Source organism: Scophthalmus maximus, chromosome 12 (genome assembly GCF_022379125.1).
Source record: "Scophthalmus maximus strain ysfricsl-2021 chromosome 12, ASM2237912v1, whole genome shotgun sequence".
Lineage (NCBI taxonomy): Eukaryota > Metazoa > Chordata > Actinopteri > Pleuronectiformes > Scophthalmidae > Scophthalmus > Scophthalmus maximus.
Window position 1 is genome coordinate 315,083 of NC_061526.1, and position 14,852 is coordinate 329,934.

At 43.0% G+C, this 14,852-nt stretch overlaps 1 protein-coding gene across 27 annotated transcripts in view; it reads right to left on the bottom strand.

The window, feature by feature from the left end:
* Window positions 1–14,167, bottom strand: part of LOC118286501 (pleckstrin homology domain-containing family A member 5-like) — a 237,987-nt gene extending 223,820 nt beyond the window's left edge. For 20 of the 27 annotated variants that reach the window (XM_047336468.1, XM_047336451.1, XM_047336460.1 and 17 more), the window contains exons 1-3: window positions 14,002–14,162; window positions 13,804–13,880; window positions 13,027–13,084 (exon numbers count right to left, since the gene is read on the bottom strand). In XM_047336468.1, the coding sequence (XP_047192424.1) occupies window positions 13,027–13,084; window positions 13,804–13,880; window positions 14,002–14,093 (227 nt within the window). In that variant the 5' untranslated portion in view covers window positions 14,094–14,162. Of the gene's footprint in view, window positions 1–4,451; window positions 12,684–13,026; window positions 13,085–13,803; window positions 13,881–14,001 lie in introns of those variants that run through there. The other 7 variants (XR_007031932.1, XR_007031935.1, XM_047336462.1 and 4 more) reach the window with 3 other exon arrangements.
* Between the last annotated feature and the right edge of the window lie 685 nt (window positions 14,168–14,852).

Consider the following 14,852-nt stretch of genomic DNA (forward strand, 5'->3'; position numbering starts at 1 on the left):
AATGTGCATTTACCATTTTTACAGCACAACTTTGTTACAGTTGTGTTTACAATTTAGACTTTATTTTGTACTTAATCAATGTTATATACAACAGAAAACAATGGTGTTGCTTATTTGTGTGGTAAAAGGAACCCAAGATTAAGTAATTCTCGCTTTTTTCTTTAAGTAAAACACAGACACACACACACACACACACACACACACACACACACACACACACACACACACACACACACACACACACACACACACACACACACACACACACACACACACACACTCACTCACTCACTCACTCACTCACTCACTCACTCACTCACTCACTCACTCACTCACTCACTCACTCACTCACTCACTCACTCACTCACACTTTCTTCAGGGTTTCATTGTCTTGCTGACATTACTGAATTTTACAGTGAGTCAGAATCAGCTGCTTCAGCAACGGCTGCATTATGCTGTGTTTTCTAGTGGGTGAGCAGTAGCCAGACTACATCCATGTTACTCAAACTCTTTATTCTGTGGCCTTCCTACAGCACTGAGCGGCTGCCAAGCTAAACTGAAGACGCACGCACGCACGCACACACACACACAGAAAGAAGAATGTACACAGAGGAAATGAAAGAGAGAAATAGGCAGATACAGCCTTGGTGGCCTGACTTGACCACTAGCCCTCCCCTCTCAGTGTCAGTTTCAGATTACACTCTGATTCTCTTTCATTTCACTCCCCCGACTTTTTCATTTCATTTTGTTTTTTAAATCTGTGTTAGCAAAGAGCTGAAGTATCACAGGGCTCTGCAGCGCAGCAAGGCTTTGAAAACCTCTCCTCTTTCGTCTACAGATGCTTCAGGCTAGATGACAACTCCACAGACCGGGCCCTGTTCTGTTACTGTCCCACTGCAAAGGTCAAAGCTCAGCTGCATGTTAGTGTCAGTTTATGTCAAATTCCAAACCAGCAAGGGTGCACTTTTGACCTCTTTGACCTTCTCGTTTTCTTCATTTGTTCTCCTCACATTGTGCTTACACTGAGGAACGGTCCAATCCAAACTCCTGCGTTTTATATCTGTGCATTGTTATTCAAGTGGAATTTTTTGAAGCCTTGTGCAGTTTTTACATATATACACATATACACATATATTTCAGGCTCACATATTAGTTATGTTTGAAAACTATGAGAGCTCCACTGGAATTTAAAAATAAACTTCCAAACGTTTCCAGCAGGGTGTAAGTATTTAAGATACTTGTCTTTCCACTTAACACTGGGGGAGAATCCCTGTGGACAAGAGAAACCGGAAACCAAAGTCTACACCACAGGAGCAGAAACGAGACCACGATATGATGCAGCAACACGGCTCATTAAGTTCTGACCAACGGACACAACTCACCAACAGAGGACTCAAACATTTTCTGTTTCTGTGTTTTGTGTTCATTCAGCACACAAAAACATGAAAACACAAAACCTCACCGTTGTCTGCAGAAAGTCCAGGTTTTGTCGATTCATGTCTAATGGGATTAATGGTCAAAATATGAAGGATGTTTGCTTTTTGCAAGCATTTACATCATTGGACAACTCAAGATGATTCTATTTTTCCATAGATGGCTAAGTGAGGATTAACATTCTGACAATATGACACCTATGATGTGGATATAAATGCTATGTACGAGTCAGAAACTCATAATTCCAAAACCTCTGATATTCTGTGGATGCAGCATTTGTCTAAGGGTACATCAAATATATTGGAGGTTAAAACTGACTTTCTGAATCTATTCTACCTGTCAACAAGAACTTCTCAAAATACAGCACACTGGCAGCTTAAAGGTGGGGTGATTGGATGAACTGGCTTTCTCCTGCCTTCGCACACACTGCTCATTCACGACACATCGGGGCGCACGACCAGTCTCCTGCGTGGCGTCGGCAAACAACCGGAACAAAGGCTACAGCGCTACAGCTACAGAGCTACAGTTACAGTTCGCAGACGGGTTGCTGCACTGAACCGAAGAAGAAAAGAGTTGCAGAATGGCAGAGAAAGTGCCTTAAACAGCTTCCGGTCGCAACAGACAGACAGCAGTAGAGACGGCTACAGACAAAACGAGGTTGGATACTACAAGGAGTAAACAGAGTAAACATTGGTGTGGCTCTTCAACGCTGGCATCAACTCCGGGAGGAGAAGAGGGGGAAAGGTAATTATCTGCTTTGTTTTGGGTGAAAGTGGTTAATTTTCTCCAACTGTGTAACCAACATAACTGTTAGATAACTTGTGTGTGTCTTAGCCAGCGCAAAGTTAGCTTCGCTGGAGGACATTAGGTAAGTTAGCTAATGCTACGTTAGCTTGTGTGTATCTGCAGCCAAAGCTGCCTGTGTGTCGCCGGGTGTCTTCACTGTAGCAGTGAGTAAATGTTGTTTGATTGTTCATCTATCTTAACGTTGAACAGGACGTAGCGTTACGTGTGTGTGTGTGTGGAGCGGGCGTAGCGAGAATGCCGGTGTGCGTGGCTAGATGCTTGTAGTAGCAGTTGATGTGCATGTTGCAGTCTGTGTGTAATAATAAATGCCACAACGCCTCAAGTTTGATGATAAAAATTATGACGAAATGTGTATTTTGTTTTCATTGACGAGACAGGACGAAAATGTTTAGTGTGTTAAGATGAAATCATATTTTTCTCTGGCACCCATCTAGTCCAGCTGTGGCGAAACCGCTGCTCACATGCGGTATGCGGCTCTCTGGCTGCTCCTGTTTTGCTTGTGTGTGGGTTTAGCGTTAGCAGAGCAGTTCTCAGACTGCAGTCTCGCTCCACTCACGTTCTACGTTCACATGCGCGGATAACAAACTGTTTCGGTGAATCTAGACTCAGTGCACAGAACCTGAACTGGAGACTCAGTTGTTGTCGCTGTTGTTGTGAACACCGTTGTCACAGTTGACAATGTGTCTACTGACGCTGCTCCACAGTCGATCAGTTGTTGATTCAAAATCAACACTAAACGTAACGCGTGTCCAGTATTGCGCTTTCTTGAAAATTAGCTTAATTTCTTTGAAGAAGGGGCAGACTAAGGACTAGACTAGATATTACATCAGTAAAAGTGTTCAGAGTGAAAGGTTATTTTATGAATTTCAACACTTGATACAACCTGTCACCCGGCGCTGTGCGGGTTTCTACGGGATGGGAGTTGGGCTGTGCCCCTAGGTGAGCGATTCGGGTCGCTGCGGGAGTCCAAAAGCCTTGGCACTTATTTGTTCGGCTTCTTCGTCTCAGACGCATTCACTCAGGCTTCTGAGATGACATACAGGCCACAGTTCTCATATACCCACTGTGCTCATGCACAACAGGAATGACATGAAATCTTTGTATTTTGTGTCTGTGTGCGCGCGCACACTTGAAGCTTGACCTCGCCTATGAATTTGTTCCTGTGTGATTTCTTTAATTTTCTCGTTTTTACAAGTCACAAAATCCTATAAAGTTTCTCAATTGTTATCTAGCATGAGCTGCCCACACATTTACACTGCATATGTGTGTGTGGATCCCAATACCAATACTGATACCTGGGTTTTGGGAATCATCCGTTACCGAATGCCAATCCGATACCAGTTCTCCCTATGTGAGAGACACACTGCCAGCACTGCGTTTGCATGGCAGCATCCTCGCTGAATCTGAACTGCTGCGGCCTACACTAAAATGCAGCGCTGCTATTGCCAGCCCTATCTCTCTACATTGAGTTAGCCTTTGCCAATTGTCATCAATAATAATAAATCATCCATTGTTGATGAGTGGCCCAAGTGTTAAGAATTGTAGCCAGGAAGCAGTCATGTGGTTTGTAAGAAAGAGGCGGACAGCGAGGGGGCAGGTGAGAGAGAGAGCACCTTCCATCCTAAAAATGGAGACTATGGTGAAAGGTGTCAGTTAAATGTCCTTTTGCTAATATGATATCATTACGACTATCAAAATATCAACAGATTTGATTTCTCTTCTCTATTTTTCCAGGGAAATGTGCACGTCACATGGGGGGAAAAAAATAGGCAAGACGCCAAAACTCTATTCAGGGGTCACCAACCTTTTTTGACCGAGAGCTACCTTAAGGGTAGAGAATGATATCGAGGGCTACTTGTTTGATGTAATGTCCCAAAATAAAATAAAATTGCTAGTTAACCTTAATGGTGAATATTATGCATTTAATAGACTACATATTAGGCAACTGTCTATCTATGTTAACTGATTTCTCACAATCATTATTAATAATGTTTTACGTTTAAGTGGTCATAGGAAAGCACTTATTCATATTTAAACATTCAAGTTTAATGATTTATCTCTAAATCTCAACAGTCTGTTTCACATTTGAAAGCCAAACAATAACAAATTTGTCATTTGAAAATCACGTCACATTTTTGTGACAATAGAATCAGAGTTAAAGCTTAAGTTCCTGAGCTTATTTTTTGGTGTTTCAAAAGAAAACATCTGTAAACATCTGAGGGATTTTTTTAATGAGAAGCTTGACATTGTATACTGTTTACAAGTGCACTGTAATCAGGGGCATAATTTGACACTGCAACTCTGATTGAGTCTTCAAGATTTGTATCAGCAATACGTGTCCTGTGCGTGTTCTTAAGGAAGTTCTTGTCCAAAAAGGCAGATTCACACAGATAGGTTGAACCAAAAAGACAGGAAACTTTCATAGCTGCTGTGCATATAGTTCTGTACTTTCCAGGGTCCACAAGGCACCAAAAGTTTGGTGAACCCTGCTGGGCTTTGAGGTAAATGTCACTTTGCAACATGAGGATTTCGATTTCCACTTCATCAGCATCCAAGTTGAATGCTGCACTTAGTTGCTCAGCAATACATGTCACGTCCACATGCATGAAAGGATTTGAAATGAATGACACACATGGCTCCAGCTTATCAAAGTCCCTGAACCTGTTTTCAAACTCGTCACAGTCTGTTTATGAGTTGAGAGTACTTTTCTGTAGCCATGTCCAAAGCCCCAGATGCAGAAGCATAGTCAATCAGCACTGACTGCACAGAGGGAAAGTGCAGCAGTTGTTTTTTTCTGTAAATGCACTGAGAAAATGTTCATCTTGGCTTTAAAAGCATTTAAAGCACTGATCATGTCAGAGACAGTCTTACCTTTGCCTTGCAGTTCACAGTTGAAATGGTTCTGTTTCCCAGTGATGTCCATAAGAAAGGCTAGGTCTATTACCCATTCAGTGTCCTGAAGCAGTGAGGCGTCCTCCCCTCTGGACTTCATGAACACCTTGATTTCACCCAAAAGTGATAAAAAAAAAAACACTGCAAGACCCTTCCCCTGCTGAGCTACCAGATTTCTGTGTCTAGTAGCAGGTCACCGTATTCAGCTGACAGCTCCTCCAACATAACTTTAAATGACCTGTGTTGTTAAGCTTTGGCCCGGATGCTGTTAATGATCTTCACGACTGGAGTCAATACGTGATCAAAGCTCGTCACTTTGGCACATAAGGCCTGCTGAATAATGATGCAGTGGTAATGTAGAAATTTAGGGAAATCTGGGTCACCTTTGCATTGCGCAACAAAGCCTGTGACCACCCGTCATCGCAGGGGCACTGTCTGTTGTCAGTGACACCAGCTTTTCCAACAGCAAATTTTTCTCCACGAAATATCCCTTCACCAAGTCATAGATATCAACCCCCCTTGTTGTTGTCTTCAGGGGTAGTAGTGTCAGGAGTTCCTCTTTCGTAGAGAAATCATCGAACACCATTCACACTAACACTATCAGCTGCGCCATACTGCTGGTGTCCATTGACTCGTCGCACTGGTTGCTGAACCGCCTGCACGTACTCAGATCTCGATCCAGCTGCACTGTCAAGTCCTCGGACATGGCTGACACTCTTCTGGCGATTGTACTTGCCCCCAATTGAACATCGGTGAGAGCGGCGATTATTTCGGGCCCATTATTCTCATCTTGAACAACGTATTTGCGATCACCGTCATCGCTCCTTTCAGAACATCACCATCTGAAAAAGGTTTCTTGCTCTCCGTCAAGAAATGAGCAGCTCTAAATGAAGCTTCCGTTGCTGCTTGAGACTTTTTCACCAGCCTGGTGAAAAAAGACCACTATTTGCCCAAAGCTGCCTTTAACCCACAGGCTTTCTCTGCCCACAAATGAGACATTCGCACTTTTCCTTCACTAAACTCTTCCTCCCATTTTTCTTCCGCTTCTCTGCCATTGTTCATTCCGATATGCTAACTAGCTGGCATTGAATGAATGCTTCAGAAGAGGGAAGCGGAGCAGATGCGCAACGTAATATCATGGCTCAACATTCAGCTTGACCCGGTGACCCCGCTCTACTGGTGACTCATGCTGTTTTTAGAACTGCAGTGCGGACAACTTATTGGCTGCCTTCGGGCGGTGTTCGCGGGTACCGTGTTGGCTACCACTGCTCTATATGATGCGTCGCAACAGCAAGGCTCAAACCCTGCACATTGTTTCAGGCAGTGTTGCCGGTCTACCCTGTTGACTTGACATTGCATGCACATAAAAGCAATAATAGAATAATTAAGTACTGAATCAATCTAGTCGTATATATCTGCACCACAGATTAGCCCTCACCAGGGGTGGGTGATATAGCCTCAAAATTATATCACGATATTTCAAGGAAATTTGCGACTAGATATTTATGACGGTATAGGAAAAAAATTCTGAACCACATTTTATTGGTGATTGCAGCTTACAGGCAGCGGCATTAATTACTGCAAACATATTGTGGCAAAAAAAGGGTATTTTTCGTCCTACTTTTCCAACTAGCTAGCTACTGTACAATATTATCATCTAATAAAATTAACCTAAAATTTTTAGTACACATTGTAGACAAACAGCAGCAATCCAAATAAACCTTCAGTCAAAATGTAAACACTCACTGCTTATGAAAATAAAATACAAATGCTTTCAAAACTTAAACTGCATCTTTGTTTTGGATCACCACAGGTTCCTCTAAGATTCTTTTCAGCATTAGATCAGCAGTACACAAACAAACACAAGACATCAACATTGACATCAACATTGTACACTGTTCCAAATGTAATGTCGGAGCTATGAAATTGAAAGAAGTAGATGTAGTGACCTCTTTTATTGTAGTGCAGACAGGTTAAAAAGAAGTGATCCTTTGATGTTAAATGTAGTGTACAACAACAACGAATCCTTATCCTCACCACAGACGTACCTCCAATGTCAAGCTGCCTCAGTTGCCAACCTCAGTTGCCGACTTGCAGCAAATAAACGCCCCGTATTTACTGCACTTTGCCTTGTCGTCGCTTTCTCTGTTAATAATAATAATACATCAAATTTATTTAGCGCTTTTCTAAATGCTCAAAGACGCTTTACAAAACAAACAAACAAAACAACACCAAACAAAAACAAAAGCAATACAAAACCAAACCAAACCAGAGGTTTAAGTTAAACGTTAAAAGAAAAAGCCAGACAACCTGACCCAAATGTTTTGGTCGTGTAATAAGCTGAACAACTTTTGGTCTACCATTTTTCAAGTGTTATCGGAAGCATTTGATAATGACATTCAACCCAGTGCTGAATTGGCAATCTTTGGGGTTCCAGGGGAGGGTATATTATTATTGTCGAATAAGATAAAAAATGTGTTGGTCCTTGCTACTCTTCTCGCCTGAAGAAGGATCTTGCTAGAGTGGAAATCGGAGCATCCTGCCAAAGCCACGTCCTTGCAGGCATGTAGGCTTTATTTGCTGTCCCTGCCTTGGCTGACACGCTGCTGTCCATCTCAGACATTTATGGGCTGTGTTGTTGTTGAGTTCATGCGCTAGGTAACATAAATGCGTCATTGCATCGTTATATAATTAGTAATCGTAATATCACACTTTTATCACGTAAAAATCTATACTGGTATTATCGTGTATGGTATGATATGGAACAGCCCTAGCCTTTCAATATCCTATTGCTGCATCACTAATCCACAACACATCCATTCTGACTCTCTTTGCTTGACTGACATATTTCTTTTCTTTTTTTTACATTATTCACTAGAAATCGGGCTGTTTCTGACACCAAACCACTTATTATTCCTTCCACGACACACACTGTAACACACCTTCTCACACATTCCTCCCATCATTATGGTGTATTTCCAGCACAAGATTTTTTAATACCCATCTCTCTGTGTGGCTGTGCGGTGATGTGTCTCAGGGCCCAGTGGTTACAGGAGTCATACCTGATTAATAATAGCAGAGATGAAGAGGACTGTACCCATGCATGATTAGCACAACCAGATGGAGGTTATTGATGGTGATATATACCAAGGATGGAAGGACACACACAGGACGACCGCTCAGTAACCACAGAGTGGGACGGAAGCAGCTGACAAGCTCTTCATTGCAAATGTGAATAATAGCAAGGAAGAGGAGCCCAACAATGGATTTATTTTTTACTATTTTTGTTTGTTGTTGGCTAAGATGTCTTTATTCAGGGGTGTCAAACTCTGGCCCACGGGACAAATCTGGCCCTTAGTGTAATTATATTTGGCCCGCGAGATAATAAAAAAATTCAATTTGAGCTGGCCCGCCAGTAACACATGCAACACTAATACTACAAATCCCAGAATGCTCTGCTAGTGCCTTGGCGCGTCAAGACCCGCAAGCACCCTCTCCTCTGTTTTCATTCATTCGCTGCATTCATGCTACCTGTCCCCTCGGGCAGATGTCAGACACCCTGCAAGGAAACCTGGGCCATTTTGCGTGCTGCCAAATCATTAAAACGCAGATTTCTACCGCCGTGTTCCCAGGTGCACAGTTTGCTGAAAAACTCAGCATACTCAGAGCCGAGTTTACCCGGCGATTTGCTGACTTTGAAGCCCAGAAATGTAGATTTGAAATGCTCAGTAATCTGTTTGCAGTTGACGTATAAAGCGCACCAACCTTGCTACTCCAGGGCATGGACTTGAATGGTTGTATTTTCATTGAAGGAAATTATCATCATTGTTATTATAATTTTTGTTGTTGTTGGCCTGTGAAAAAAAGATTCCATTGAAAATGAACGGAAAAGGCTACAGATGGAGAAAGAGGCATAATATTATTTTTATTTAAGAAATGAATGCCACTGATGTGTCCTTTATTCAGCAGCAGTGACGCAGCAGAGAGATTTTTCCTGGGATCTGAGAGGAGGGCAGCCTTGCTCCCACTGAGTAGGAAGGATCACACACACACACACACACACACACACACACACACACACACACACACACACACACACACACACACACACACACACACACACACACACACACACACACACACACACACACACACACACACACACACACACACACACACACTAAGCAATAAGTAGCTTTATCGATGAGAGTGACAGTCTGTCAACAGGCTTTCAAGGGAGCCAGTGCTCTTTAACACCATGGAAGAAAGTCAGCAGAAGAGCCAGAATTCCAATAATAGGCTGATAGAAAAGTGGCCGAGCAGGAATTTGGGAGGAATTTGAAGGATTTGAAGAAGTGGTGATGATGAAAGCATTGGTCAGTCAATATGACACAATGCATAATTGTTCAGAGTCAAAGACTCATTGTAATCAAGACTGTGTCTTCAGTCTGAGTCAGCCGATTCCAGAAAAATAGCAGCAGCTTTTTGTCAAGGCCTAATATCCACAATCAATGCCCATTCTCACTGTGACTAAATGCATTGACTACATTTCACACCGGGTACAAAAATGAGCATAAATGGTTATAAATGGCACTTTCTTATCATTTTCACCCCCTAATCACAACTCATGTGATCTGCCAATGTACGGAGAATTAAAAAATAAAATGAGCGTTCATCCAAACAACTTGAAAGAAGCTCTTGGTAGTTTTCTAGTACCTAGCTTGTTTGTCAGCACATTCACAGATGAAATTCCAGTCTCACTTCCAAACAATCAAGCAATGTTTCCTTGTGGGCTATCTGGTTGTGCTACCGACCCCAATAATTTAATTTAATCTGCAATTGGCCACTTTCACAATGTGAGCAGACCAGGGTCGGATGATTGTGGAGTGACAGTTGGCGGCCATAGATGGCGGTAGAGAGCGGTGCGCACCATAAAACCAAGAAGAAGAACAGTGTAGTAAACAACAGAAAGCATGAACACAACATGATAAATTTGTTCAGCGAATTAGCAATTCAGGTCAGGTGACACAACATGGCTACTAAGTGCAGTCTGAGGTGGAACTTTGGCTCAAAACCATGTTTAAAGAGGGATCATTTTGCTGAATCTGCTTAATGTGTGATTTCAACTGTGACAGGACATGAAAAGGAGAAGAAGGCTGGACATGAAAACATGGGGCGGCTGTGGCTCAGGAGCCCATCTGTTATCCACTAACCAGAAAGTCGGCAGTTCGATCCCCGCCCACTCTAGTCCGCATGTGGAAGTTGTCCTTGGGCAAGACACTTAACCCTAAACTGCCTCTGACAGCTCCTCCGGCAGTGTATGAATGTGTGTGAATGTGACAGAAAAAGTACAGTAATAGCAGTGCTGGATGAATGTGTGTGTGAATGTGACTTGCGCTTTAAGTGGTTGATACTACTAGAAAATTGCTTTATAAATACAGTCAGTTGACCATGTCAAAAAAGCATGATATAGCGGTCAGTTCCCTCTATTCTTGTAAACACTACACAGAAAATATTTCAGGCATGTGCACTGTACCAGAATTAACCAAGATAAACCAAGTGCTTTGCCTGTTGTCTTACATAAATATTATGCCAGTTAGACAACGTAGACATAAAGTGGATGACACAGTAAAACACAAAACAAATGATAGGACTGTCAACAACTTCAGATGGGTGACTAGTTCAAGGAAATACCTAAATAAATGACTGGAGAAAAATACTGAACTCAGATGCTTCCAATAAGGTGCACTAAATGGTAAAATTCAAAATGCCAAGGAGGCCCAGTCGATTCTGGTTTTGTATCAAAATGGCAGGAGAAGATCTTAATCACTCTTTAAAGGAGACGCATTGTTGGGGCACAGGTCGGGCAGCAGCTTCAGTCACACAGATGCTAACCTAGCTATTTCAGAAGGAACAGTGACTAAAGTGAATTCTGCATTAAATCTATGAGAAAGACATCAGAGTCAGACACTGTGGTCGACAGAAAAAAACTCTTTCTCAGGTGAAACACAAAATCAGTATGACTTGATCAGACAGTGTCAGCAACAACAGTCTGTCCACAGTTACAACACTGAGGGAGGGGTATTATGGTAGGGATGCAGCGCTTGAACCCTTCATTACAAAATGAATGCACATTTGAGAGTTTGTCTGCATGGTTTGGCTCCACTCCGCTCCCTTAGAGGGAAGGCTCACCTTTATCCTATGATTAACGTTTGTATCATGATAGGAGTCTCTTCAAGTATAATAGTTTCATAGGACATGACATGAGCACTCACTGAATGGAATGGCATATTTAGATGGACATTTGTAGAGTATGAGCATGAAGTGAATAATATATGCTGTGGCCTTCACAGTCACCAGATTTCAACCCAACCGAACACCTGTGGGAGATTCAGGATCTGGCAGAGGTTTTCTGGCTGACAGCCAGAAATAAATGAATAAGTCAAAAGATAAATCAGGGTCCAAACCCCAGTCTCATGAATGAAAGTCCTCTATGTGACCCATTCATCCACCATGACTTGCTCAATGAATCGCTCTTCTTTATCTTACCTCACCTGACTTCCTAAAGCATTCCTGGCACAAAGTCTTCTCAAATTAAAATAAATTTCTAGTTGAAAAACAAAAAACATGACAGAACCATTACATAACTTCCTAACAATGTATATGTATATTGGGTTAAAAGTGCATGGAGACATTAAAAATCTGGAAGAAACCATGGATGGTTTTCTTTTGTTGTTGTCCTATTCAGACTGGCTCAGTGCTCTGCCAATTGCGCTATACTTATTGGGAATTTGTGGGCGAAACAGTATACACAACACACAGAGGGCCATTGGTTTGGGGGGGTAAGAGGTTTATTAGATCGCCTACCACAACCTCTAAACTTGTATTTAATGCATTCGGGCTGCATTCACACCTGCATTCACAGCTGTCTACTTGTTAAAACTGCCTGCCAGGTTTGCATGCAACCGTTTAACAATGTCACTGTGCTTGTATATTACATGTACATGTACATGTGCATGCATGCACACTGAGGGTCCATGGACACATTCTGCATGAATTCGATGAGCAGTGGTTCTGGGCTATTTATAGAGTGGTTATATTAGCTCACCATATGTGTCAGCTGCTGCTCTCAAAATGGCCACAGACAGCGTGAGCAACAGCAGGAAAACTAGGTGGGAAATTAGGTAGAACAAATGAAAGTGGCTGCTCCCCGCCTCAAGGAGTGTGTCTGCGTGGTGGCTATGGGTGTGCGCGAGTCTGAGAGCTGCACGGCATTTTTGTCGTCAAACAGGTTCACAAAACATATGTGTTCGAAAATGTACATTGAGTAGATTCAGACACAGACACACACACAAACACACACACACACACAACACACATTTGCATGTGCACACATGCAGCGCACGCCAACAAGTAGAGCCTGTTCAGCGCAGCCGAGCAGCTTCTGAGTCACACTTGTTGTCAAACTTGCGTCCCACTGACAACGGACTTTTTTCTGAGCCAATCCCTTCAATGGCGTGTGTGTGTGTGTGTGTGTGTTTGAAGAGAGACTTGGAGAGAGGGAGACATGTGGAAAGAGAAGGAAAAAAAGACAAATCGTGGAGCAATTAAATCCCATCAATTGTGTGTGTGTGTGTGTGTGTGTGTGTGCGTGTGTGTGTTTTACAGGATATGATGTATTTGTGAATTGCTCCTCTGCTGCTTCAGCAGGGCAGAGATGCAGAGACGTGGGCGTTGATGAGAGCAGAGGGAAATCTCTATACCGACCAAACAAAGCAGCCCCTCAGCGTCTGAGGCAGCCACTCACACCGCCTCTCTCTCTCCCTCTCTGCATCTTTCAATCTCTATCTATTGCTTTTTTTTTTTCTTCTCCTGCCGCACATTCAAACTCACTTGATAAAGCAGCGAGCCCCCTCGAATGTGTATCCTTCCTCCCATCCTGTTGGTAAATCTGAGGACAGGGAGAGGAAGAAAAACACAAGGAACATAAGCAGCTGTGCGGAGAGAGGATGAAGATTACACAGGAATACACGCCCACACCTGCACAACAATGCAGTGTCTGGACCACAAATGGCTCATTTTGCTCGAGCCCTTTTACACAATTCCGCGCCCCTTACCCCATTGCAAGGTGATTACTCAATCATGCCGTCTCACCCTCCAGCTGCTTGCATACACCGCTCAGCTGCATTCAAACATGGCTCCGTTTTATTTAGGAATATCGGCCTCACTCTAACACACCATATGCGCTGATGCATTGCTCTTTAAGCAGCGCCTGTACGTGATTGGAAAGACTGAGTATGCAAGCACAACTGGTTTCAGTAGGAAATATGTCAAATGTCACTGCAGGGAATCGGCTGCGAAATCGGCTCACGCCTACGTGACGGAACTTTTAAAAAGTGTGAGGCGAAGTGTCCAGGTGGAGCGAGCAGGGGAGGGGGGACGCCGTGCGTAATTTTCCGCCGGAGGAGAGCCGAGAAGACGAGGCTGTCGCTTTGCTGCAGAGAGAAAATTTTTCCCCTCATCGTGTTCCAAGGTACTCTGCAACTTGTCGCCCCCTTTTTTTCTCGACCAATACGCGCGGAAAACCTTCCCCAGGAGCTGGATGCATGCATATGTGTGCGTGTTTTCGTAGAAAAATGAAGGACTAAAACACATCCACAGATCGTTTACCTGGAGTTTTTCTGTGCCCCGTGATTACAGCTTCTCCAGTAATAGGATGCAACCAGGTTGTACTCTTCGCTTCTTCGCTGTTAGTGGAAGAAGACGGGGGAAAAGGTGAACACAGAACCGAAAAAGACAAACAGGGGAAATACGTCGTAGAAATAGGAAGTGCGTATCCATAAATCCGTGTGTCCGCGTGATATTTACTTGATGAAGAATATACGTCCATCCCGAGACACTCTATAACTCCAAGAAGAGGGAAGGCAGGAAAGCCAGTCCGGCTTAGGATCCGCCGCCATGTCTAACTGAGAGCTCTGCTGCTCTAGGTTACTACACACAGTGGCTTGAGTGCGCGGCGCCGTGCCAAGCGCGCGCACCAGGACATCCTCGCGCGCGCTTACAGGAGACGGGAGCGCGAATGGAGGATAAAGACACAAGCAATGGTTTTCTGCGTTTGGATGGAGTTATTTTTCGTTTTTTTGTTTGATTTGACTGAACAGTGTGATTCCTGTTCGCACTATAGCAGATGCTTTAGAACTCAATTGTGAGTTTATATCAATTAACCAATCAATAGTTAATGCTAAATGCTTGAGGAAATTTGAGTAATTACAAATGGAGCCTTATGCACACAACGTTTATGAAAACAAGTTCAAGTAAATAAAAATAATGTGGAACAGAATAAAAAATCATTGAGGTGTGAGTATGGAAAACACAGAGGCCTTATATAACATATCATATGTATAGACCTATAGAGTGTATGTGCAGATGGTATGAAGATGCTAGTGTGTTTGTTCATGGATGCATGCCTTTTTTTCTTCTTTGAGCAGCAGATACATATTTTTTGCATAATGCATTCCCACAATATTCTTTTTTTTCCTCTTTGTCCCTTTTTATTTCCTCCACCAAGGAGGTTATGTTTTCATTGCTGTTGATCTATCTGTCTGTTTGTTTGTCAACAAGATTACACAAAAACGACAGAACCCATTTCCTGGAAATTTTCTGAAGGGGTGAGGAATGACCCAAGGAAGAACCCCTTCAATTTTGGAGTGAACCTGGAT